This window comes from Orcinus orca, chromosome 15 (genome assembly GCF_937001465.1).
Source record: "Orcinus orca chromosome 15, mOrcOrc1.1, whole genome shotgun sequence".
Classification (NCBI taxonomy): Eukaryota; Metazoa; Chordata; class Mammalia; order Artiodactyla; family Delphinidae; genus Orcinus; species Orcinus orca.
This window is the reverse complement of record NC_064573.1, coordinates 77,546,531-77,571,202: the sequence shown is the minus strand read 5'-3', so window position 1 is coordinate 77,571,202 and position 24,672 is coordinate 77,546,531. Positions and strand designations below refer to the sequence as shown.

Below are 24,672 nucleotides of genomic sequence, written 5' to 3'. Positions count from 1 at the left end.
ATAACTTAAACGAAGGCAGGACCAGACAGAGCTCTGTTTATTCCTGCTGGCCTCATTTTGTTGTGACCCTTCTGTAAAGCCTGTGAGAGGAAAGATGTTAAGGAACTGCTAGGAGAATGGGATGCACTGCCATCCTCCACTTTCCAAGGAACACCTACTATAGAGGGCAACAGCTATCAAAATCATGAAGGCACAGCACCCTCTGACCCAGCAAGTCTTTACTTTGAGGAACTAATCCTACAAATACATTCATGTGAACCAAGTGTTGGTCACAATAGCAAAAGACTGGGAGCAAGCTAACATCCATCAATGGGGGTAGGGTCGCAGAATTACTTAAGGTACAACTACAAGGTGCAATATCATAAAATTGCAAAAAATAAAAAAAACCTACCAGGAAGTTCTTTATTATGTTATAAGAAATGATGAAATCATCTCTAAGAGATTCTGTTGCACAAAAAAGCAAGAGGCAGGACAAAAATAGAGTATTTTACTATTTATATTTTTTAGAAAGAGGGGATTGAGGGCATGTATGGACAATTTGCTTACATATGCATAAAAAATCTCTGGAAGGATGTGCAAGACACTGGCAACACTGATTTAGCTGCTCCAGGAAGAGAAACTGGGTGGCAGGTTGAAAAGAGTGGGAAGGAGTCATCCCACTGCACACCCTTCCTTTCATGTCTTTTGATTTCTGAATCAGGTGAATGCATTACCTAGTCAAAAAATACTTTTTTTTTTTTAAAGATGTTTAAAGATCTGCTCTTTTAAGAAAGAGTGCAAATAGATAATAGCCTTTTTTTTTCCTACAACTTTACGTGGCCAAAGAAAGAACATGCTGGCAAACCCAAGCGTGGCCCCTTATGTTAGAGCACTAACACCTTCTCTGAGCCTTCCTGCCAGAGCTGGAAATGACTGAACCAGCTGTATTCACAAGCCTTTTCTTAAGATTAAATGGATGAACTTCGCTAAGTTACTTGGTTTCATTTCCTTAGAAAACTAAGTATGTTTACTAACAGAGCTAAGTTACTTGACAAATACCCGTCTGCTGAAATCTGTGCACAATGTTGTTTTAATGCTCCGGTGCCAGGACACAACTGGTGCTCTGTAACTCTCTGTGATAAATACATGACAGGCTGGCTAGTAGATATGTGAACGGATGAGTCTGAACCATTATGACTGATGCTCAGACAGCTGTGGTGTCTATAAAATGCTAATGTGATCATCATATGGTGTAAAGACATTTTCCAAGTAAACAAAAGTAACACTGCTGAAATACTCCTACAGGTCAGGGAAATTTCAGTTCCTGACTAAAATTCTATTACCAACATTTGAACTTCATGTCTGCTTTTATCACAGTTAATCAACAGTGGACTCTAGCTAACCCCCAGTTCTGTATCAGGTACAAAGGAAGATAAACTAGACTCTGTGTTCTCATAAAGCCTTCATCTGAATCGTAAACATACAGGCCCAGAGGCACAGACACAAACCCTCACATGGACACAGCTCCAGGCAAACTCTACTGCTCCCAGTCTCATACCAACCTAGTAAAACGTGCTGCCAGGCCGGATGGAGACCGACAGGACCAAAGCGTGGAGCTCACAAGCAAGGTGACACAGAGCCTGCACATAAGACTTAAGAATTATGACAGTACATTATGGGGTGGCAGGATGCTACTAAAATCTCACAGAGCCACCCATTACATGGCTTAATTCACACAGAAATGTTGGTTTTTCTGAGGAAGCAGAAAATCCATTAAACATAATCAGACAGAAAGTCCTACCTCTGCAAAAATAAGGAAAGTTTCACAGTTAAAGCTTGGCTTCCCTCACGTTCAAGTGGGTGGCGTTCATGTTGGAAAAGCATCTCAATGCAGTTACCACCAGCACTACTAACAACAACCCATCCACCCACACAAGTGTTTGAAGGTTTGCTGGTGTACTCAAAATACTTGCATGACTAAATGCTACTGTCAGATTTCAAACAGGCACTTAAACACATTCTTGTAGCAAATTTACTTCCACCCTTAATTTTAAAACACCAATGAAAACTACCCGCTAACAAGTTATTAGAGGGACTATAAACTTTTAATAATGAATTTTTATCAAATTAACATAAGAATCAGCTAATTCTTATAATTAATGCTTTTTAATTGGGTTGGAAATATTGAGAGGCATCCAAAAAAGTGCTCACTTACATCAACACCTAAAGGATGCTCCCAGTCTATTTTTTTTTTTCCAATCTAATTTTGTGCTGAGCTATCCCTTTAACTGGTTTCTCAAATATATCCACTGCAACTGTATCACTATAGAAACAGATCCACTCAGGTAAGTCAGAGAAATAGAACCTGTTAGGTGAAAAGTTTATTAAAAATATGAAAAATTTAAACCAGGCTAGGATTAAATAAACTATCACCTCACTACACTGAGAACTCGAGAAATAAGTGAGATAACTGAAACTTGAAAGCATGATGGATGAAAAATTAGAAAGCAAACAGTCTCTCTCCTCTCATCAAATGAGCTCACCAGGGATCAGAAAAGAAAGTGTTTTCGAAAGCCAAGAAAGGAAACTGCCTTAGGAAACCAACTGCTGTCCCTTTCCCCCCACGTCCTGGGAAGACAAAACACAGGAATGACTTCATCACAAACTTTCCAGCTAAGATATGCTGACTATGCTCCAGCGAAGCAGGCCAGCTTGAGCACAAAGGGGTCCCTTCTCACAGTGAGACTAAACTAAGCCACATGTAGTTTCTACGGCTTTATCTAGCTTCCTGGGTGAAGCACATATAATTGGAGTCCATGTTGCAAAACCAGTGAACACCTAGATAGGTGAGATTTGACCTTACAGGTGGCTGCACAGGAGAAACAAGATGTAAAAATCACAACCAGAGGCTAGACTCAAACTATGAGAGCTAGAAAGAACAGGAAGCACACAGTGATCGTTAACTCCAATGCCAGGTACTATGCTTAAAGCTTTACACATATGTGTTCATTTAATCCTACAATTCTGTGAAGTAGGTACCATTATGAACTCCCTTTTACAAATGAGGGAACTGAGGCATAATGAGGGTTAAGCAACCTGTTTAAGGTCACACAGGGTAGCAGGTGGTAGGCCTGCAGCTGGAACGCAGACGGTGTGCATCCAGAGACTGGCTCTTTTCCAGTTCACAACCCTGCTACGTGAAAAGGGCCTCCTTCCTTGGGAGAAGGACGTCGTCAGAGGAGCTGCTGGCTCAGAGAAGTTCCTTCCCAGGGTTACACCCACTGCCAGCGGGGTCAAGACCCAGCAAACTGGAGGAAAAGCAAAATAAAACGAACCTTTATCCCTCTCCCCCGATTCCACTGGAAGAGAAAGAGTTCTGTAAGTCAGCTTTGAGACTAAGTACTTGGCCTGCAGTCAGGATAGTAAAATACTAAGTAGTGATAAAATTGAGTCATCATGCAAAGAATTTCAATTAAAAACTTATCTCCTTGTTTCTGGCTGAAAGAGTATCAGAGGCACTTTTACAAACTGTGGATAAGAATACAAATTTTGATGCAACCTTTTTAGAAGGCAACTTGGCAATGTCCATCAACCCTCTGACCAAGCAACATAACTGCTAGCAATTTATCCTAGAGATTTACAAGTTGCAACACACACTGTAGCGCTGTCTATAACAGCCCAAACAGAGAAAGCAACCTAAATGCCCACTAGTGAGGAGACTGGTTAAGCAGACTACGGGTTGTAAGCATCGCTGGAATTCTAGGGAGAGGGAGCTCACATGGAATGCTCTCCAGGGTACATTACTGAATAAAAACGTTGGGCACAGAACAGTATGTACACTATGATCTCATTTCAACAAAGGTATGTTTTTTAGTGTATAAATGTACCTATATATGCATTAAAATTTTCTAGATGGATACCTAAAAACTGTTAATAGTTTCTTCTGTGGAGTAGGGCTGGGGGAAGGGAAGAGAAAGAAAACAATTACTTATATCATTTTGAACTACCTGAATTTTTTTTAACCAGGCTGATATATATTGCCTGAACACATCTTTTAAAACTATATTAGAGATCTTTAATTTTTAAATTGCCTTTAAAAAAATAAAATCCAAAATCTTTTTTGTTAATTGCACATCTTGCTATTTTTGTACCTTGTTTCCTTCGTACACCCATCCCAGACTCTTCACACCAAAAGCAGCCTGGTTGGAGGAGACATCTAGACATGTGACAGGCTGCCCGTAGACATAATGGAGGGTTCTGGCAGAGTCTTCGGCTTTTAGCAGGTATACCAGATCTCCAGCAGTGGCTACGGCCACAGGATACCTTCCAGTATCTGGAACTATTTCAAGGTAGTCAACCTGTTAAAGAATAAGAGTCATTTTAGTCCTTCAGGTCTCGCCTACAATTCATCCTGACTTGCTCAAAAATACACAATTCCTCCTACACATCAATGAGAAGACCAGCAATCCAACAGAAAAAGACAGGCCAAGGGCCAGTTCACAGGAAGTGAAACACAGCTCCTACACAAATGAAAAGATGTTCATCGTAAAAGAAACACAACACACTCCTAACAAGAGAAATAAAAGGTGAAAATTCACCAAGATAGCATTTTCATCTGTCATATCAGTAAAGATCAATTAGTCTGATAAGACATTGGGCTGGAAGTGGAGAGGGGACAACCACATTTATGGATCCCATTAAGGTTGGTGGGATGTAATCTGGTCCAAAATCTGGGAACACTTCACACAATGTCAGATGAGCATAGGCTCTGACACAGCAGGTCACTTCTAGGAATTTATTTACAAATAAATGCACATTTATGCAAAACGACTGTTTACAACATTATTTGCTGTAGCACTATTTGGTCATAGCTAAAAACTAGAAAACCCTAAACATGCTTTACTAAGGGACTAATTAAATAACTTACAGTACATCCATGTATTGGAATACCATGTGGTCACAGAAAAAAGCAGGACGACAACCTTTATAAACTCATACAAACGGGGTCACCTCTAAGATAAATTTGGGGGAAAAAAACAAGGTAACAGGATTCACAGTGTGCTACTATGTGTAAAGGTGGGGCAGAGGAAGCCTGTGACACGCTTGTCTTATACGTGCACAAATCTTAACTAACAACGGCTGCCTTCAGGGAGGGAAATGAGTTGTGGGACAGAGTGGAAAGGAGATTCTTACTGTAAACCTTATTGTGTTTTTTAAATTCTGAACCACGAGGCTAGAATAACTATTCAAAAATAAAAGTTTTCATTTTTTTCACAAGAAACTGAATAAATAACATAAAATTCACTCAGTTCCAAATTAGCCAAAATCACATTTTATTTATTTTTGCAGTACGCAGGCCTCTCACTGTTGTGGCCTCTCCCGTTGCGGAGCACAGGCTCCGGATGCGCAGGCTCAGCAGCCATGGCTCACGGGCCCAGCCGCTCAGCGACATGTGGGATCTTCCCGGACCGGGGCACGAACCCGCATCCCCTGCATCAGCAGGCAGACTCTCAACCACTGCGCCACCAGGGAAGCCCCGAAATCACATTTTAACATTTGTGCAAATAGCAAAAATGTGTTCCTAAAAGGTTAAAAGCACCCGAGTTATCTACTTTCTCCCGGTTTCAGTGCCATCCTAGGGTAGGAAGGCCACTGCAAGCACTTTTATGCCACACAGTCCTCTGGCCGCATCACTGCTACTACTTTCTCTAATCTGCGTAGGTATGAGGAGCTGCCTTTAAGAGTAACTTGCTTTCCTATGTTCGTTAAGTGGCATGCTTCCCCCGAGTGCAGTTTACATCGGGTTTTCACCTCCCTGAGTAAATTCTGAGAGTACAGAAGCAGAAGGTAAGCCACCTATGTGATTATGAAAATCCATGGTCCCTGACAAGAAGCGAAACGAGTTCAAAGACCTGAATCCTGAGAACTGTCCAGAAGCGCTCGAGAGAGTAAACATCTGGGTGGCTCTGCTAGCCCTGAGGACCCACAGTGTGAGTAGTGGCCCCACATCCCCAGCCGAGGGCCCATCGCGAAGGACAGCTGTTCTAGGCCAGTATTACCACCTGGGAACACTGCCACTGTGATTCAGGGAGCCTATCTGAGGAAGACAAAGATGGCCCAGCAGCCCGGGCCAGGGGCTGCCTTTTCCAGAGACAGTACATTCTGTGGCCAGCCCTCATCCAGGGTGAGAAATAACACATGAAGAGCGTTATAACACAGGGCTCCAGCAACGGCTGCTTCATTCCTCTCTCCCCCATCCTAAAAATCACTTCTTGCTTTCCTAAAATCAACATCCTCAGGCTAGCCATTTAATTCACCTTCATGCTGGATGTGTGACAGACCAAGAGGCTCAGACTGACTGCGGTTGTGCCATCTTCTGGGAACTGTAAACAACTTCAGAAAGCTTCCAGTCGATGCCAGGATGCCACCTTATTGCCAAGGCCGGATTTGCACTTTCTGAAGGGACTCACGTCTCAAGTAATTGTCTGAGTTCATACAGCTATTGTTGATCTACAGTGTTCTTTAGGCAGAAACCAAATAACAAGCACTATGTAGTTTTGAGAACAGACAGAAATATGGTACTTTCACATTTTTCTAATAAAACCCCAAGAGAAGAAGACAGCATCAGGCAGTTTTGAGAACACTACACTAGAACCGCAGAGGCTGAGCATTAAAGGCACAAGCAGCTTACAGAGGTGAAGCAGTGATGCCATGGCTTTTTAGTTATTCACGTCTAACAAGATTTTCACCAGGGGAAAAGGGAGAGGAAAAGGAGTTGTTCCAGGTCAGGCCATCAATTCATTATTCAGCGTTGGCTTTTCTGTTCACTCCCCCACCAGTGCCAAAATCAAGTTTGCTTTAAATTAAATCCAAATTCAGCATAGACAGATTTCAGCTCTTCCTTCTTACCACCAAATCATCTCCCACCATGCAAATGTTGAGGCTCATGTACAAGTGAACTCAGAAACAGGCTCTATGTAATGAACTAGTAAGGTTAACTGAGCTTCACACATGACGTCATGGAACAAGGCTACCCGATTAACACTGACTTGAATCTATACTCAAGAGTTACCCTTAATGCCAAGTGAGAAAATCTTCGGATGGAGAAAGTGTAGGATGGAAACTTTCTTTCCCATATAGCCTGCGATGGTACCACTGAACTCATCTTCACTTATGTATCAGGCCAGATCCTGATCTCAGATTTCCAGGGGTGAACGTTCTGTTAATGTGAAGGAGGCTGAGGACCACAGTGATGAGAAGCTGCAACCCCGATGTCAGCCTTGAGGTCAGAATCACAACTTCTTATCAGGGGCAAGTCAATTCACTGCTCTAAGATTTTATTGGCTGCTTGGTAAATGAGGAAAATACAACTACTTCTTTTGCAAGGCTGTTGTGAGATTTATGGACATGAGGCCCACAGAAAGCCCTGAGTGAATGAGCACTGCCAACATCATTACTATCTGTTTATATCAGACCCAGAGATTCTAAGAATGAAAAATAAAATGACCAGACTAAAAGCTCACCAGTTTCTGAACTTCAAATTCTGCAGCTATTTGCCAATATCCCTCCTCATTGGGGCGTAACATTACGACATCAAAAGCAGAAGCTGTGGCAACAGTTGCATCTTCCTGGCTGAGGGCTAGTGCTTGTATTCTTGCATCATGCTCAAAACGATGAATAGGATACCTTCCAGTCCTTAGATCCCAAATATTAAGAAATCCTATGTAGAAAAAAAAATTCAGGTAACAATTTTAAATTCATTTAGTATGCACAATTACAAAATAATCATGCAACATAAAGAAAATATAAAAGATAAATAATAAATTGGTAAAAAAAAATCTGCATTACATATAACAAAGAGCCTATTTCCTTAATATATAAAGAGCTTCTAAGATTCAATAAGAACAAAGCAACTGAAAAGTGAGCAAAGGACATGAGTGTGCTATGGTGTTCATAGAAAAAGAAATGCAGTTGACATATAAACATTTAAAAAATATAAAAATTCACTCACAATTAGAAAAATAAAAACTAAAATAGGATACTATTTTTCACCAATCAAATTGACAAAGACAAAAAATTTCATAAAACGTTTTGTTTTTGAGGATATGGGGAAACAGGCTTTCTCTTAAATTGTTCATAGGAATGTGAACTATTTCACCTAACTCTGGAGGCAATTTGATAATATCTACCAAATCACAAATGTATATAAGATAGTTACTACGTTTTAAATTATGTCAAAAGATTGGAAGCTACCTTAATGTCCACCAATAGAGAAATACTTAAATAATGGTATCTCCATAGTTTGGAATTTAAATAAAATGAGCAATTAAAAGAGTCAGCCTTATACATGAGCTATATAAAATGATCAACAAAATATACTGTTAAATGAAAAAAGGAAGGACAGAATAGTGGTATAGTATGCTATGTTACTTTTGCATTTTAAAAAATGTACAAGCACACATACACACAAATGTACACACAGAGTATCCTGGAAGGATACTTAAGAAACTTAACAATGAAAACGAAATTGTTAAGAATTGTTAAGGCCTCTAAGGAAAGAAACCAGGGAAAAGGGACAAGAGTAGGAGAGAAATTTACTATAACATCCCCTTGTATATTCTGAAAAATTTCCCCAAAATTATCCTTGCCAAAAAGATAAATTTTTAAAAAATGCTTTTATGAGAGATCTAAGAAGAATGGGAGGACATAATTGTTCAGTAGTTTTAACATATGGAGTTCTTAATTCATTCCCTTATTTGTCTATGCAACAGATAATTTTTTTCTAGTTTTGTTAAAATATAATTGACACAGAACATTATATAAGCTTAAGGTGTACAACAGAATGATTTGATATATGTATATACTGTGAAAGGATTACCACAATAAGTTTAGTTAACATCACCTCACATAGTTACAAATGTCCTTTTCCTTATAATGAGAACTTTTAAGATCTATTCTCTCAGCAACTTTCAAATATACAATACAGTATTATTACCTATAGTCATCATGCTGTACATTACATCCCCAGAACTTATTTATTTTATAACTGGAAGTTTGTACCTTTTGACCACCTTCAACCAATTCCTCTACCCCTGGCAACCACAAATCTGATCTCTGTTTCTATGAGGTTCTTCTTTAAGATTCCACACATAAATGAGATCATACAGCATTTGTTTTTTTCTCTTATCTCACTTAGCATAATGCCCTCAAGATCCATCTATGTTGCTGCGAATAGCAGGATTTCCTCCTTGGTTATGGCTGAGTAGTGTTCCGCTGTATACATACACCACATCTTCTTTATCCACTCATCTGTCAACGGACACTTAGGTTGTTTCCATGTCTTGGCTATTGTGAGTGAACACGAGGGTGCAGATATCTCTTCAACATAGTGATTTCATTTCTTTCAGATATATACCCAGAAGTCAAATCACTGGATCACATGGTAGTTCTATTGTTAATTCTTTGAGGAAACTCCATACTGTTTTCCACAGTGGCTGCACCAGTTTACATGCCCACTAACACTGCATGAGGGCTCCCTTTTCTCCACACCCTCACCATTTGCTATCTCTTGTCTTTGATGATAGCCATTCTAAGAGGTGAAGTAACATGCAAGGAATTATTATTGAGCACTTTTTATATGCCAGGCACTGACCTAGACACTAGCAACATCTGAAAACAGCCACTAACCCACATTCTAAGAGGTTCTTATAAGTATTTTACATCCCTCCTCACCACCACCTTCTTTTAGCCACAGTTAGCAGAGATGTTTTATTTTGCATAGTCTAAAACACGAGCTTGACTATCCCAGACTTGTTAAAAACCATGATTTAAGGAATTCCCTGGCAGTCCAGTGGTTAGGACTCCACGCTTCCACTGCCGGGGGCCCAGGTTCAATCCCTGGTCGGGGACCTAAGATCCTGCAAGATGCATGGGTGGAGCAGTCAAAAAAAAACACCACGATTTACCCACATACTATACACCCTTCTCCCCAGCCCCCTGAATGCTGCTCCCCAGATGAATTCCTCTTCCACACACTGGCTGTGTCTCCACCCTTCTCAAACTGTCTACAGCAATGATATCCAAGTGTAGACCCTGGACAAGCAGCATCAGCAACACTTGGGGGCTTATTAGAAATGCAGGTTCTCGGGCAGCAAACTCTGGGATATATGCCCAAGTTTGAGAACCAGCTGTCTGCAAGAACTTACACTTTTCTATCAGAAATATAAATTTTTCTGTATTTGGAGGGCCACTTATTCTTTTCTTGCCAAATAATTTCTTTTTACCACTCCCATCCACTAAGCTACCTTTTTACCCACAAAGCTTTATTCAAGAAAATAATTACTTTCTGCATCATGCTGGATAATGTCCTGTTCCAATTCCAACTGATTTTATTTTTCAAAAATCACTGAAAATAATTGTGTGCAGATAACACAGTCTGTGGTTGTTTGAGTTCAAATCCAGCTCCGCTGCTTGCTAGCTGAAGGCCTTGGGCAAGTTACTTAAAGCTGAGAGCCTGTTTTTTCACCTGTAAAACTGAAGGTAACATTACCCATTACACAGGACTGTTGGGCAGATTAAAGGAGATAAACCACACAAAATACTGGAGACAGACCAAGCATTTCTACATTTTTATGTATTCTATAGTGCCTGCCATGTTATAGAACATATTTAATCTATTAATAACACTAATCTCCTCTCTACTGCCCATCCATAAATCCAGTCCTATTTCCTACAACTTTCTAAAATAAAGCTTTCACTTCTCATCTTTTTGCAATCCCTCTTCCCATTTTTCTTGTCTTGTACTTTGTCCTTAAACAGTAAATGCTTTGAACTTAGGATCTTATCATAAGGTATCATTCATCACTAAATAAATACATCGAGTCAGAAGAAAACAATACTTGTGGGTTGCTTTGCAAGCCTTTCAAACTGTCAGTAGGCTAAGTAGGTGATTACAAACAAAAGCAGAGCTTTCTTCAAGTTAAATGTTGCTTCAGATGTAAAACAGTGCACTCTTCTAAGAATTATGATAAACTTGGGGGATAAGCAGATTGCAGAAGGCTCCACAACACATTCCTCTGGCAAATATTTTAGCTAATTCTTTCCATTTTGACTCAGAAGAAGCAGATACACTGCAAAAAATGCCAATGACTCTACACATTAAATAGGAGACAGGCACATTCCAGGATGTGCCTCTTCCAAATAGGCCTGCACTGCATTTGTTTGCAGACATTACAATCAAACAGTAAAGCAACTACTATTGCATGAAGCCTCTGAGTGTTCAATCACTTGTCTCCTCTCCTTCAGCGCTAACTTCCACCTTGGGAAGAGCATCATTATCTTCGTTTGACAAAACAGAAGAAACAGAAGCTCTGAGTGGTTCAACAACTGGTCCAAAGCCACTTGGTACGTGAAGTGGCTGGGCTGGAAGTTAGCTAGAAAGTGCAGGATGAGGGCTTCCCTAGTGGCACACTGGTTGAGAGTCCGCCTGCCGATGCAGGGGACACGGGTTCGTGACCCGGTCCGGGAAGATCCCACGTGCTGCAGAGCGGCTGCACCCGTGAGCCACGGCCGCTGAGCCTGCGCGTCCGGAGCCTGTGCTCCGCAACGGGAGAGGCCACAACAGTGAGAGGCCCGCGTACCGCAAAAAAAAAAAAAAAAAAAAAAAAAAAGTGCAGGATGAGCGGCTGCATTTACAAGTGCATGAAGTAACCATGAGTCCATGAGTAACTGACATAAACTTAACCTGTGTTCTGCCAAGTGTGGAAGTTATTCAACCACAGCTCACTCGAAGCACACATGGAGTTTATCTATAAACACATTTTTCATTACTAATCAAGTACTGGTTTTGTTGGCTTCATTTCCCCAACAGAATTGTATGCAACAAAATCCCCTTTACCACAAGGTTGCAGAGCTGTTCTAAGAAGGGTCTTTTTAGAAAATATATTCTGGGTGCCATCTATTTAATGGTCACATCCTTCTCTTCTGAATGCCTGTTGTGTCATGATCTCTGTCTGTTTTCTCTACTGCAGCTATTAAGTGTGTAACTCAGCCAGATCCTCACTTGTCATCAGTGCCACTATCGTTTGCACAGTCCTCCAAGATCACTTTTAGGTGCATTAACATTTAGGATTGTTGTGTCCTCTTGATGAAGTGACCCTGTATTACATGAAATGTCCCTCTTTGTGTTATGTTCTTTGCTCTGAAATCCACTTTGATATTGATATAACCAACTTTCTTTCGGTTAGTGTTAGCATGCTATGTGTTTTTCTGTCCTTTCACTTTGTGTCGTCTTTATATCTAAAGTGGGTTTCTTGTAGATGGCATTTAACTGATCTTGCTTTTAACTGGGGTATTTAGACTACTTATCTTTAATGTGATTATCGGTAAGGATGGGTTTAATCTACCATTTTGCCGCTTGTTTTCTATCTGTCCCATTTGTTCTTTGCTTCCTTTCCCCCTTTTTCGCCTTCTTTTGGACTGAGTATTTGGATTAATTATGTGTTTAGTTCATTTTAATTCCTTTGTTGGTTTATCAGCCAAAACTCTTTGTGTTTATTTTAGTTGTTGCTTTAGGTCTTTAGCACGCATCTGTAACTACCAGCCTACCTTCAAGCGATATTACACCACTTCACATACAGTGAAGCAGCGCACTTCCATTTCCTCCCTCCCAGCCTCTCTGCTATTGTTGCCACACTTTTTATTTCTACTGTATGTTATAAACCCCACATACATTGTTATTATTTTTGCATAAGCAGGCAATTGTCTTTTAAAGAGAAATAACAAAAAAAGCCATTTATATTTACCCATGTAATTACCACTTCTACTGCTCTTCCCCTTACCACTTTTAACATTATTAAATCCTGCAGCTTTTGCAAGATGTGCAATTTCACTTTGCAACTGTGTTGTTGGATATTTGACCCCAAGACACATGGGCAAGGTGAGCAGGAACAGACACAGCAGCTAACAGGACGGATGCTTGAGTGAAAGCTTATTTTATAAAAGGTCATTTTATTAGTTAATATAGTTTATATCATGCTACTTTTACAACCTCAAAACTGCAGGGGCTTGAACAGTGAATACTTGAATTATAAGAATGTTTTATAATATTGTAGAGGATTATGATCCATGTTAACCAATATTTAGCCAAAAAGGAGTTAATGCAACAATACATTCAACACGTATTTGAGCCCCTGCCTTTCTAAGCACTGGGGAAACTGCAGTGAACAAGACAAAATAAAACAAAAAAGTCCCTGACCGCATGGAGCTGACATTCTAGTGGCATCACCAAGCATCTTGTTTGGGGGCATACAGGAGGGATATGATCTCTGTTCTCACAAAATTCTCACTGCAGAAAGACATGTTATAGTCACGAAAATATAACAAAAATATAAAAGATACATACACAAACTGCAATGGGACAATGGCTAAGCTTAAAAATGGATAAGTCCTATTGTCAAACTATTTTAAGATTCCCAAAAAGGAGCAGCTAACTTACGCAGACATTTCAAGTTGAACTGGGTCCACATACATTGCACAATATTAGTCAATACCTATCAGAGCCAAATAAATTTCCTTCCCAAACAGGTGATGATTTTAAAAATTTGATGTAAATTCATTTGAAAGGCCAAGTTTCATTATATTGCAGACACAGCACTAATATGGATTTGGCTCCTAGTGCTGGGTGGATTTCTGAAGTGGCAGGATTGTGTCCTTTTTCTGCCACATTTCCTACGGAGTGACTTCACAGTACTAAAAGTGGCTGAACATCAATAAAGGTTTGCTGAATGTTTGTCTTATGTTTTAGCAATGGAACATTTGGTTGTAAGAAACAAATCCACTGAAACTGGTTTAAATACAAAAGGAAACAGGCTGAAAAGGAACAAGGCTATTTCATGGAACCCAAGGGCAGGAAATACAGCTGGACAGTAAAAGGGATCAGAACCGGAAGTAGGAAAACATTCAGATCAAGGTAGTACGTTTCTTGTCGCACCATACATCTTGCCTCTGCTTCTCTCTGTAACTGCATCCCTCCCTCTCTACACAAAGCAGCTTTCTCTATTCCCCACTTCACAAGGTCTTCTACTCCAAGCACACAATTGAGACTGAAAGTCTGCAGCCCAAACGGTTCAGCCAAGAACATGAATCAGCTGCCCCCAGGCCTGGGGTCCCCATCCTTGTCTACCTAGCTGATGTCAAAAGACCAACTCAAATTCTATGAATATGTCTACCTCTAGAGGGGCTTCAGAGCAAGGAGACACTCCAGAAGGTATCTACCACCCTTATCCTGTATGCTAGGCCAAGGTGAAACGAGAAAACTTCTCGGCAAATGCAAAGGGAGCTTCCGTGTGGCTCCTCAGTAGTGACTTAGTAAACGGGTCATTGCCATCATTCCCTGAACCAGGCATAAATAACCCTCAGAGCTGGAGCTGACACCCACACCCAGAAAGCTGAAAGGAGACCAGGTGTCTGTCTTTCTCCATGACAAAACCTCAATGGCTGCATAAAAGATGCTGACCTCTGAGCTAGTGCTGGGATCACAATACTGTTTCATTCATGAGAAAAATGAAAAGGACACAGGCAAAAAAAAAAACAACAAGGGTCTCTCAAAAACTGCGGAAGACCACAATGAGTGAGGGCCATCAGCCCAATAAAGTAGACAGGAGTAGGGCTTGGCAGTCCCACTGCTCTCTGGGCTCAGGGCCCTCCACCTTGACAAGCAGCACCAGGGCTGCAGGAACTCTGAGTTCACCCTAGCCTAGGAACAGTCATTAAGGGGGAGATGAGTAACGATGGCCAGTCTTTGGAGGAGACATAAAGTCTGCTCAGCAGCTGTGGATGGGCACCCATGCCAGTTTGCAGCATGCCCCTTCCACCTCCCAAAGGAGGCCAGCCAGAGTGTGGTAATGAAACTGCACATAGTGGAAATGGGATCTAAATGAGTTTAAACTGATTTATGTTAGCTTTTGTAAAGATTACTCGATATCAGGAAAGTGCTACCACTGTGAAATAATGTCAACAATCCTTAAGACCTCCACCAAATGGTACTTGCACAGAATATTTATATTCCTCATCATAGGAACAAGGACCATAATGGATACCGTTTTTGTTTTATTAGGGATGCATATTTAAATTAATCTGCTATTTGCCTAAACAATTAGCTGCTTCTGTTTGCATGCACAAAGCCAAAACTGCAATTAGGCTTCCATCAAAAAGATAAGTCCCAACTAAAACTGTCCCAGTGGAATCATAAGAGCTCAGGGCAGAACTTCCCAAAATTGCTTTTTAGCATAATGGTAATTATGTTAATTGCTTGAAAGGTAAATAACTGCTGAACTGGTTTTGGAAAAAGACAATTGGTATTATCCCTCCCCTCTGATCTTTTTCATGCACCATTAAATTTAAAACAGGTTAACAGTTTAGAAAGTCATAGACTGGTCACTTATTGAACTGCACAATTTGTCTTGTGGTCTTTCGCGCTTTTTTTCTTTTTTGAAATTAATTATTTATTTTTGGCTGAGTTGGGTCTTCCCTGCTGTGCGCGGGCTTTCCCTAGTTGTGGCGAGTGGGCGCTACTCTTCCTTGCGGTGCGCAGGCTTCTCATTGCCATGGCTTCCTTTGTTGCGGAGCTCGGGCTCTAAGTGCGCGGGCTTCAGTAGTTGTGGCGCACGGGCTTAGTTGCTCTGCAGCATGTGGGATCTTCCCGGACCAGGGCTCGAACCCATGTCCCCTGCATTGGCAGGCGGATTCTTAACCACTGGCCACCAGGGAAGTCCCATCGCGCTTTCTTGATTGGAACTTATTTTAGCCATGAGCTCCTGTTCACTTGAGCTTGCACAATAAACACCTGACTCTGAGGCTTGGTCTCAGCTTCATAATAACTAAGTAGACAAGATCAACTAACTGCAGTTCAGAGACGCTTAGTGACGTTGACTATTCATAAAGACAGCTGGCAATCTCAATTTCCACCAAGGCAAGTGTAAATAAACACTTGCCTATAAGAAATTAAGGAGGAGTCAAAGGAAATTCTGCAACGAGAAAAAGCATCTTAACAGAAATTTAAAATACACCCATACAGGTCGTAGGCGATCAGTAAACGTTCCTTGCTCTTCCCTGTATGTCAGAGGAGGAGCCACGCAAGAAAGCCAATCCTGCAGATCTCTGGCCGACAGAGAAAAGGCATATTTTTACTACAGTGTAAACCTGGAGCAAACAGGGGCCCAGGGCAGGCCACCTCCCAGCCCTGAGGAGGCTGGCCAAGTGCATCTGTGCGTGTGTGTGCGGGGGGGATGCTTCTGACCCAGGATGGGGTGAGGATGGAGTTGGGCCCCACCCAGTCCAGGGGCCCTGATATTTGCCCTTCAGGCACTGCTCTCAGCCCAAATATTTGGAGGTTTGCCTGCTGAGTTTCTCCTTGGCCCACGGCAGCCATGGGAGTGCCTACTGTGGGGGGCCTGGGGTGTGTGTGGGTGTGTGGGGGTGTGTGTGTGTGTGTGAGAGAGAGAGAGAGAGATGCAGTAACCAAAAATAGCTCTGATGAAGCTTGGACCAGGCTGGGAAAGTGGGAAGAGCTGGGAGAGGGGAGAGTCAGGAGGCAGCCAAGCACAGGTCCCAGTAGTAACATTTTTGGTGGGACTGGGGTTCACTGATATAGAAGCTTCTCACCCACAGCTGAATGACTGCTTTCCCTCTTGCATGTCTCATGTCTAAGCGTAAGGTGCTCCTTGTAACCAGTTGCGTAAAATATCTGCATCATGGGCACGTGTTAAAGAATCTGTGTGTTAAAGAGACATGTGCTGAAGAAACCAGTTGTTAAGAGATTTTCAAGGATGCTTCAAGGGTTATTTCTTTGGGCTTCTTCATGTTTGATTCATGTATTAAATCGGGCATTTAGAATAAATAAATAAATATACCCATAGCACTCACTGAACGTGTACCTCTTCACTCATTAAGTCTACACAACATCACTATGAAATGTAAGCCAGAGATGTAAGTGGCGTAAAGTTTGAGAGGACAAAACAAGTTCTGCTTTCATGGGAGAAGAGCCCAGTAGGACATTAAAATCAGTGTAAACAAGGGACATCAAGAAGGGCTAAATCATGGAGGGTCTCGAAACGAAAAAACTAAATGAAATTTATCTCTCACCTAGATGCTGTATCCACTGTGCATGTCATCCTCACCATCCCAGCTGAACAGAGCTCTAAAGCTGAACTCTCTTGCTTATGGCAGAAAAACAATACATATGAAGTATTCTGGAAGCTGCATTCCAGACTGACAAGGGAATGTGAATGGGCTTGTGGACCAATGAAGGGACTGGTTAGTGCATAAGCAAAGGAACGACAAGACTAAGATCACCAAAGCAGAAACTGAGTCAAGAAGGAGGAAAGATGAATATATTTAGTGGTCTCAAGTTCAAAGCAGAAAGAAAGAACATTCTAAAAAGAAGAATCAAAAACAAAGAGACAGTAAATTAAAAAGGAGGCAAGTGATATAGTGTAGGAATATGACAATGTGACTAAACAGAAGCATTTACAGTTAGCAAAGTCAAAGGAAAAACAGATCGATGGGGAAGAATTTGGACCAGCTCTTCTATAAGGGGAAGTGCAGAGAAGGCAGACAGTGCAAGGAAGACATCATTGTGCACACAGCCACTAACTCCAGCCAATTTTCTCCTGCGCTACAACTAAGTGATGTAAACAATATAGAGTATATCTGGAAAACTATATCAGACACTGGGAGTGGTCAATGTCTCTAGAGAAGAGAGGGGGTGACTGGGGGGAACCAGGACCCAGTAGTGGTAGGGAGAGAAAGAACACTTTTTTACTACATGTTTTTTCTACATGTAATACTACATCAAACAATTTGTTATAATTTGTACACATATATTTATAAATATTAATTTTATCAGTGATGAGATATCTTTATTATTTTTCCCAATCACAATCCACATTTTATAATTAATATTTAACACGGATATACAAAATTAAATTAAAAACTCAAATTCTACTTCCGATTCATTGATGGGTTAAAGTGAATTAAACTCCAAAGGAAAGGGCTTCCCTCGTGGTGCAGAGGTTAGGAGTCCGCCTGCCAATGCAGGGGACATAGGTTCGAGCCCTGGTCCTGGAAGATTTCACATGCCAAGGAGCAACTAAGCCTGTGCGCCACAACTACTGAGCCTGCTCTCTAGAGCCCGCGAGCCTCAACTGCTGAGCCCACATGCCACAACTACTGAAGCCCGTGTGCCTAGAGCCCGTGTTCTGCAACAGGAGAGCCCACCACAATGAGAAGCCCGCGCACCGCCGCAAGGAGTGGCCCCCGCTCGCCGCAACTAAAGGGAGCCCACGCGCAGCAGGGAAGACCCAATGCAGCCAAAAATGAATAAATAAAATAAATTTAAAAAAAAAAAACAAAAACTCCAAAGGAATCCGTAACATCACCACCACTTCTCCTGGATCAGGCCGGCACAGGGCCTGGGCTAGGACTAGCATTCAGTAAGTCTTAGCCTCCTTGTTCTTTTTCTTTTTAAAACTACTGTTTACTGCTAACAGGAAAATATGTCTGTCTTCAAAAATAGCTCCACTCATATGTTGAGTGATATAACTGTATAATATTTAGAAACCTGTGTAATTTAAAAGCAGTGCTGGTAACTACTGAAGCTGAGGGACAGGGATATGGGGGCTCATCAGACTGTTCTTTCCACTTTTGCATATTTTGAATTTTCCATAATAAAACAGTTTTAAAAAATAATTTGAAAGGCCATCCCTAACAAAAGTAAAAACATATTAACTTGTATCTTACAAATGTTTTCAGTAGCTGCCCTGAAAACTAAGTGACTTCTCAATTAGGATGGATTTACAATGAAACTTCTAATGATAACACTAGAGGATTTTTACATCTATGTTCATGAGGACTATCAATCTGTAGTATACTTGTTATCATATATTAGTTATTATTTTTTCTTCTTTAGTCTTGATAGGTAATGCTGGCCTCACAAGCTGAGTTGAGAAGTGTTCCTCTTAGTCTATTTTATGGAAGTGTGTGGAATTGGTATTATTTCTTCCTTAAGTGTCTGGTAGAATTCACCAGTAAAGCCATTTGGCTTGCAGTCTTCTTTGTGGAAACTTCTAAATTACAAATTCAATTTCTTTACTGGAAATATAGCTATTCATGTTTTACAGTTCTTATTAAGTGAACTTAGGTAGTTTGTTTTTCAAAAAATCAATTTATCCATTTTATCTTAACTGGTTGAATTTACTGGCATAAAGTTGTTCAAAATAGTTCACTGTAACTTTTTAATATCTATAGGATCTGTAGTGATGTCCCCTCTTACATTCCTGATGTTGGTAATTCATTGCTTTTCTCTTTTTGTCCTGATCAATCTGGTTAGGGTTTGTCAATTTGATCAAAATTTTCAAAGGAACAGTTGCCCATTTCATTGATTTTCCTCTATTGTTTTTTTCTCTATTCTATTGTTTTTTTCTCTATTCTATTTCATTGATTTCTGCCCTTATCTTTATTACTTTATTCTTTCCACTTATTTTGTTTAACTTTCTCTTCTTTTTCTAGTTTAAGGTGAAAAGCTATACTGTTAATTTGAGACTTTCTCTTTTCTAATATAAGCGCTTAATGCTATAAATTTCCCTCTAAGCATTGCCTTAGCTACATCCCATATACTGATATACTGTTTCTAATTTTCATTCAGTTCAAAATTTATGCATCGTGCTGTGTCATTAAAAATCAGTGTTCAATATATACGGAATCTAAAAAAATGGTTCTAATGAACCTAGGGGCAGGACAGTAATAAAGACGCAGACGTAGAGAATGGACTTGAGGACACGGAGGGGGAAGGGTAAGCTGGGACGAAGTGAGAGAGTAGCACTGACATATATACAATACCAAATGTAAAATGTATAGCTAGTGGGAAGCAGCTGCAACATACAGGGAGATCAGCTCAGTGCTTGTGTGACCACCAAGACGGGTGGGATAAGGAGGATGGGAGGGAGATGCAAGAGGGAGGGGATATGGGGACATATGTATACATATAGCTGATTCACTTCGTTATACAGCAGAAACACAACATTGTAAAGCGATTATACTCCAGTAAAGATGTTAAAAAAAAATCAGCGTTCAATATACACTATGGAATATTAGCCATAAAAAGGAACGAAAATGAGTTATTTTTAGTGAGGTAGATGGACCTAGAGTCTGTCATACAGAGTGAAGTAAGTCAGGAAGAGAAAAACAAATCCCATATGCTAACGCATATATATGGAATCTGGAAAACTGGTACTGATGAACCTAGTGGTAGGGCAGGAATAAAGATGCAGACGTTGAGAACAGACTTGAGGATACAGTGGGGGAAGGGGAGGCTGGGACACAAGGCGAGAGTAGCACCGACATATATACACTACCAAATGTAAAACAGATACCTAGTGGGAAGCTACTGCATAGCAGAGGGAGATCAGCTCGGTGCTTTGTGATGACCTAGAGGGGTGGGATAGGGAGGGTGGGAGGGAGGCTCAAGAGGGAGGGATATGGGAATATATGTATGCATATAGCTGATTCACCTTCTTGTACAGCAGAAACTAACACAACATTGTAAAGCGATTATACTCCAATAAAGATGTATTAAAAAAATATATCAATGTTCAGTAAAACCACCCCCCAATTAACCAAAGGATTAACACCAAACCTTGTATCATGAATGCAATGTGCCACTGTTTCCTGCATGATAAAACTATTTCAAATTATTTTCACTAGTAACTTCAAAATTTTGTAGTTATCCTAGAAATTGATCATCTGCTAATGTGTGCCTAAAGCATGAGAACTTCCCTCTCCAGCGTTTCTTAAATTTGAGAGTTTGCAGACCTCTAAGAATTCATCTATGAATCAGTCAGTGTGAAAAACAAAGCATTACAAGGCACACAGGTGATCACTTGGTGCCAACAGCCTATGACTATAAAATGCAAATTCAAATAATGAGATCTCACAGTATGGTTTAGTTACAAGGTCAAAAGATCCAGATTCCTTTTTAAAATTACCATAAAAATACACAGATTTAAAAAAACTTTCTGGGCTTCCCTGGTGGCGCAGTGGTTGAGAATCTGCCTGCCAATGCAGGGGACACGGGTTCGAGCCCTGGTCTGGGAAGATCCCACATGCCGCAGAGCAACTGGGCCCGTGAGCCACAACTGCTGAGCCTGCGCGTCTGGAGCCTGTGCCCCGCAACAAGAGAGGCCGCGACAGTGAGAGGCCCCCACACTGCGATGAAGAGTGGCCCCCACTTGCCACGGAGAAAGCCCTCACACGAAACAAAGACCCAACACAGCCAAACCTAACTAACTAAATAATCAATCCTTCCCTCTACTAAAAAAAAAAAAATTTCCTAGAGATCTCACAACTCCCACCCACGATTTTATCTGTGGAATGCTACTTAAGGAACACTGAACTATTATTTAGTTACAGTGCATATTCAGTCCAAAGTACATATAAGCAAGTGTAAAACAAATATAACTTCAAACTCCCCTCACTGAAGAATAGAAAAACTTTAAAAAAGCATTTTTATTCAGCAACTTCCTCCATCACATAAACATAGTCTCTATGGCTTGTCTATGAAACAAAATCTAACACCCTAGACCATTCCAGGTGGCAGTCAACTTTAAAGTTCAATGCCCTAAGAAATACTTCCTCAGGACTGAAAGAACCACCTCAGTTCAAAACTCTACATTTCAATTTTTAAATCCACTCTGAATATCTTTAAAATGTGAGCACTCTTACTGTTAAGAAAAAAGGACTCCATCTGGTATTTTTTTGGTTTTTATCAGAAAGTTGTTTCATATTGTTTTATCCACCAAGTGTCTGAATAAGACTCCTAAGACCTAAGGGTAGGCAACGGTTTCAGGCAAGAATTACTTATTGAAACTTTTAAGAGAAAAATGACCAGAAAAGGCAGGCCTTGAAAAAGCACAAAATTCTCCACAATCCACAGTCAGGTGTCCTAGCCATCTCCCAAGCAATGCATTAGTATGTTAATAATCCACTTCTGAAACACCAGGGGAGAGGAGGAGATTGAATATTACATTCAAAGGTTATGTTATTAAATTGAAATGTCATCATCAACATACAAATGAGGGACAAACAAAACTATTGAAGAACTGATTTTTTATTAAACAAAGTTACAAATAAAACTTTAGAAGCACCTAGTCTCTACAGCCGTCTAAAATATGGTCCTACTGTTCACTGCTAAAAAGAAGCTTGGAGAGACCCACTCCCATCCATTGTGTGCACGAGAGTAAATGAGAAATCATAGTCACTTCGGCCCAGGTCAGGCACAGCCCTGGACAATGGAGCATGCGTGCATTCAGACAATTGTACTAGGAGTGCTGCAGGAGTGGATAAGCCACTCTGCCTTGCTTGACGGCGCCACAGAAAGATGACTGTTGGCTGTCCTATCTAGGCTTCCACGTGCTAATGTGCACTGGGTCTTGTCTCTCCTCTCTCCACTGAGGGGGACAAATAAGAACTTCTTTGCACCTAAGAAGTGTGTAATCTCATTTCTCACCGAAGAGTGAGTTTTCGTGACAAACTCTGAACAGGGAGCGGGTTTCGAGTATGCTGCCATTCCCCAATGCTGTGGCTCCAGGCCAAAGGCAGGCAAGCATGGAGCAGATGGAGTCCTGGCAAGGTCTGCACTGTCCCTGCATTAGTAGCATCTGCTCATTACTCAGAACCTTCGCCTGCTTTATCTAATGCTCCAGGAAAAGCATTTTGATTTGATTCATTTCGGTACGGTAACGTGCAACACAATTAGTGGTAAAATCAAACTGGAGGACGGCCAATGCTGACAATCGGAAACAAGGCAGAAGAAATATGAGGCCAGTGGGTTGGAATTCAAAAAATCACAACTGTGGATCATCTTGCCAAATCTCAACACCCCAGGTGGGTGGTACAGTGTTCCTGCAGGGCCAGGAGGCTAAGAAGGACGTGGGGATGACTAACTTTTTCCCAAAGCAGTTTCCATCTCCCCCTCTGGACCTGACTCCTTCTGCGGAGAATATGTGTACAGACAGACCACCAAGGGGGTCTCAATGGCTACAGAGCTTCCCTTTGGCACAAACAGGGAGCTGAAGTTCACTGGCTCATTTTATTATCTTATTCTTCTTTTCTGTGGGGCACAGTCCCGAATTTCAGACCTCAGGAGGTGAATTTCCTTTGTGCTAGCTATGGCACTGCCTAAGGAGCGCGTGTTCCCCGCTCCTAGAAAGAAGCAATACAAAATGTGTGTTTGATTATTTCAACCTGTCTTTGGCCAGAAGTAGTTACTCAGGAGTATGTTGGTACAAATAGTACAATGACAATCTGTTAAACTGAAGTTAGGACCAAAGACAATGCTACCTGAGGTCTGGGGTGAGGTTGGAGGGGGGAATGAGAAGCTGTTGCTTATCTCAGAAAGTAACAATTCCCATCAGACTGGTAAAACAAGCTGAGTGAGAGAGGAGCAAGAAAACACAAGAGCTTTTATCAAAGAAACAATCCTAATACCAAAAGGAATTCAAGACAAAGCAAAGATTTCAGTGTAAACGATGCAGCCAAGGAAGTACTACAGATTTTACCCACAGAAGGGCAAAAAGAAACCCAAAATAATAAGACAGACAAACGTGATGATGTAAGTGTAAACAACCAGACAGATCAACTGAACAGAATGTAACATCCAGAAACAGACCGAAATACTAAAAGAGTTTCATATGCAAAAACTTGTAAAGGCAGCACCTCAAACCAGTGAGGTAGAGATGGGCTTTCTAATAAGAGATGCTGGAAAGATATAATCAGATTCATATACTATTCTAGGATGAACTCTATACTGGTCAAGATTCAAATATAAAGATAAGCCATAACACTATCATCCAAAAGAACACAAATAACAAATGTTGGCGAGGATGTGGAGAAAAGGGAACCATTATACACTGCTGGTGGGAATGTAAATTGGTGCAGCCACTGTGGAAAACAGTATGGAGGTTCCTCAAAAAACTAAAATTATAACTACCATATGACTAAGCAATTCCACTCCTGGGTATATGTTTGAAAAAAATGAAAACGTTAATTTGAAAAGATACATGCACTCCAATCTTCATAGCAGCATTATTTACAATAGCCAAGATATGGAAGCAACCTAATTGCCCATCAACAGATGAATGGGTAAAGAAGATGTGGTGTACACACACACACACACACACACACACACACACACTGGAATACTTCTCAGCCATAAAAAAGAATGGAATTTTGCCATTTGCAACAACACGGATGGACTTAGAGGGCGTTATGCTAAGTGAAATAAGTCAGACAGAGACAGACACTGTATGGTCTCACTCACACGTGGAATCTTAAAAATACAACAAACTAGCAAATACAACAAAAAAGAAGCAGACTCACAGATACAGAGAATAAACTAGTGGTTACTACCGGGAGTAGGGGTTTAAGAGGCACAAACTACTATGTATAAAATAAATAAGCTACCAGGATATATTGTACAGCACAGGGAATATAGTCAATATTTTATAATAACTATAAACGGAGTACAACCTTTAAAAATTGTGAATCACTATGTTGTACACCTGAAATTTATATAGTATCATCTCAATAAAAAAAAAATTTTATTAAAGCCCAAACAGTAACAGAAGAAAAAAGAATTAC

General features: G+C 40.7%; 1 protein-coding gene across 1 annotated transcript in view; it reads right to left on the bottom strand.

Moving 5' to 3' along the window:
• FBXW8 (F-box and WD repeat domain containing 8) overlaps positions 1-24,672 on the bottom strand; it is a 114,131-nt gene that overhangs the window by 40,914 nt on the left and 48,545 nt on the right. The window contains exons 6-7 of the mRNA XM_004281497.4: positions 7,503-7,699; positions 4,131-4,337 (exon numbers count right to left, since the gene is read on the bottom strand). Of these exons, the coding sequence (XP_004281545.1) occupies positions 4,131-4,337; positions 7,503-7,699 (404 nt within the window). The remainder of the gene's footprint in view (positions 1-4,130; positions 4,338-7,502; positions 7,700-24,672) is intronic.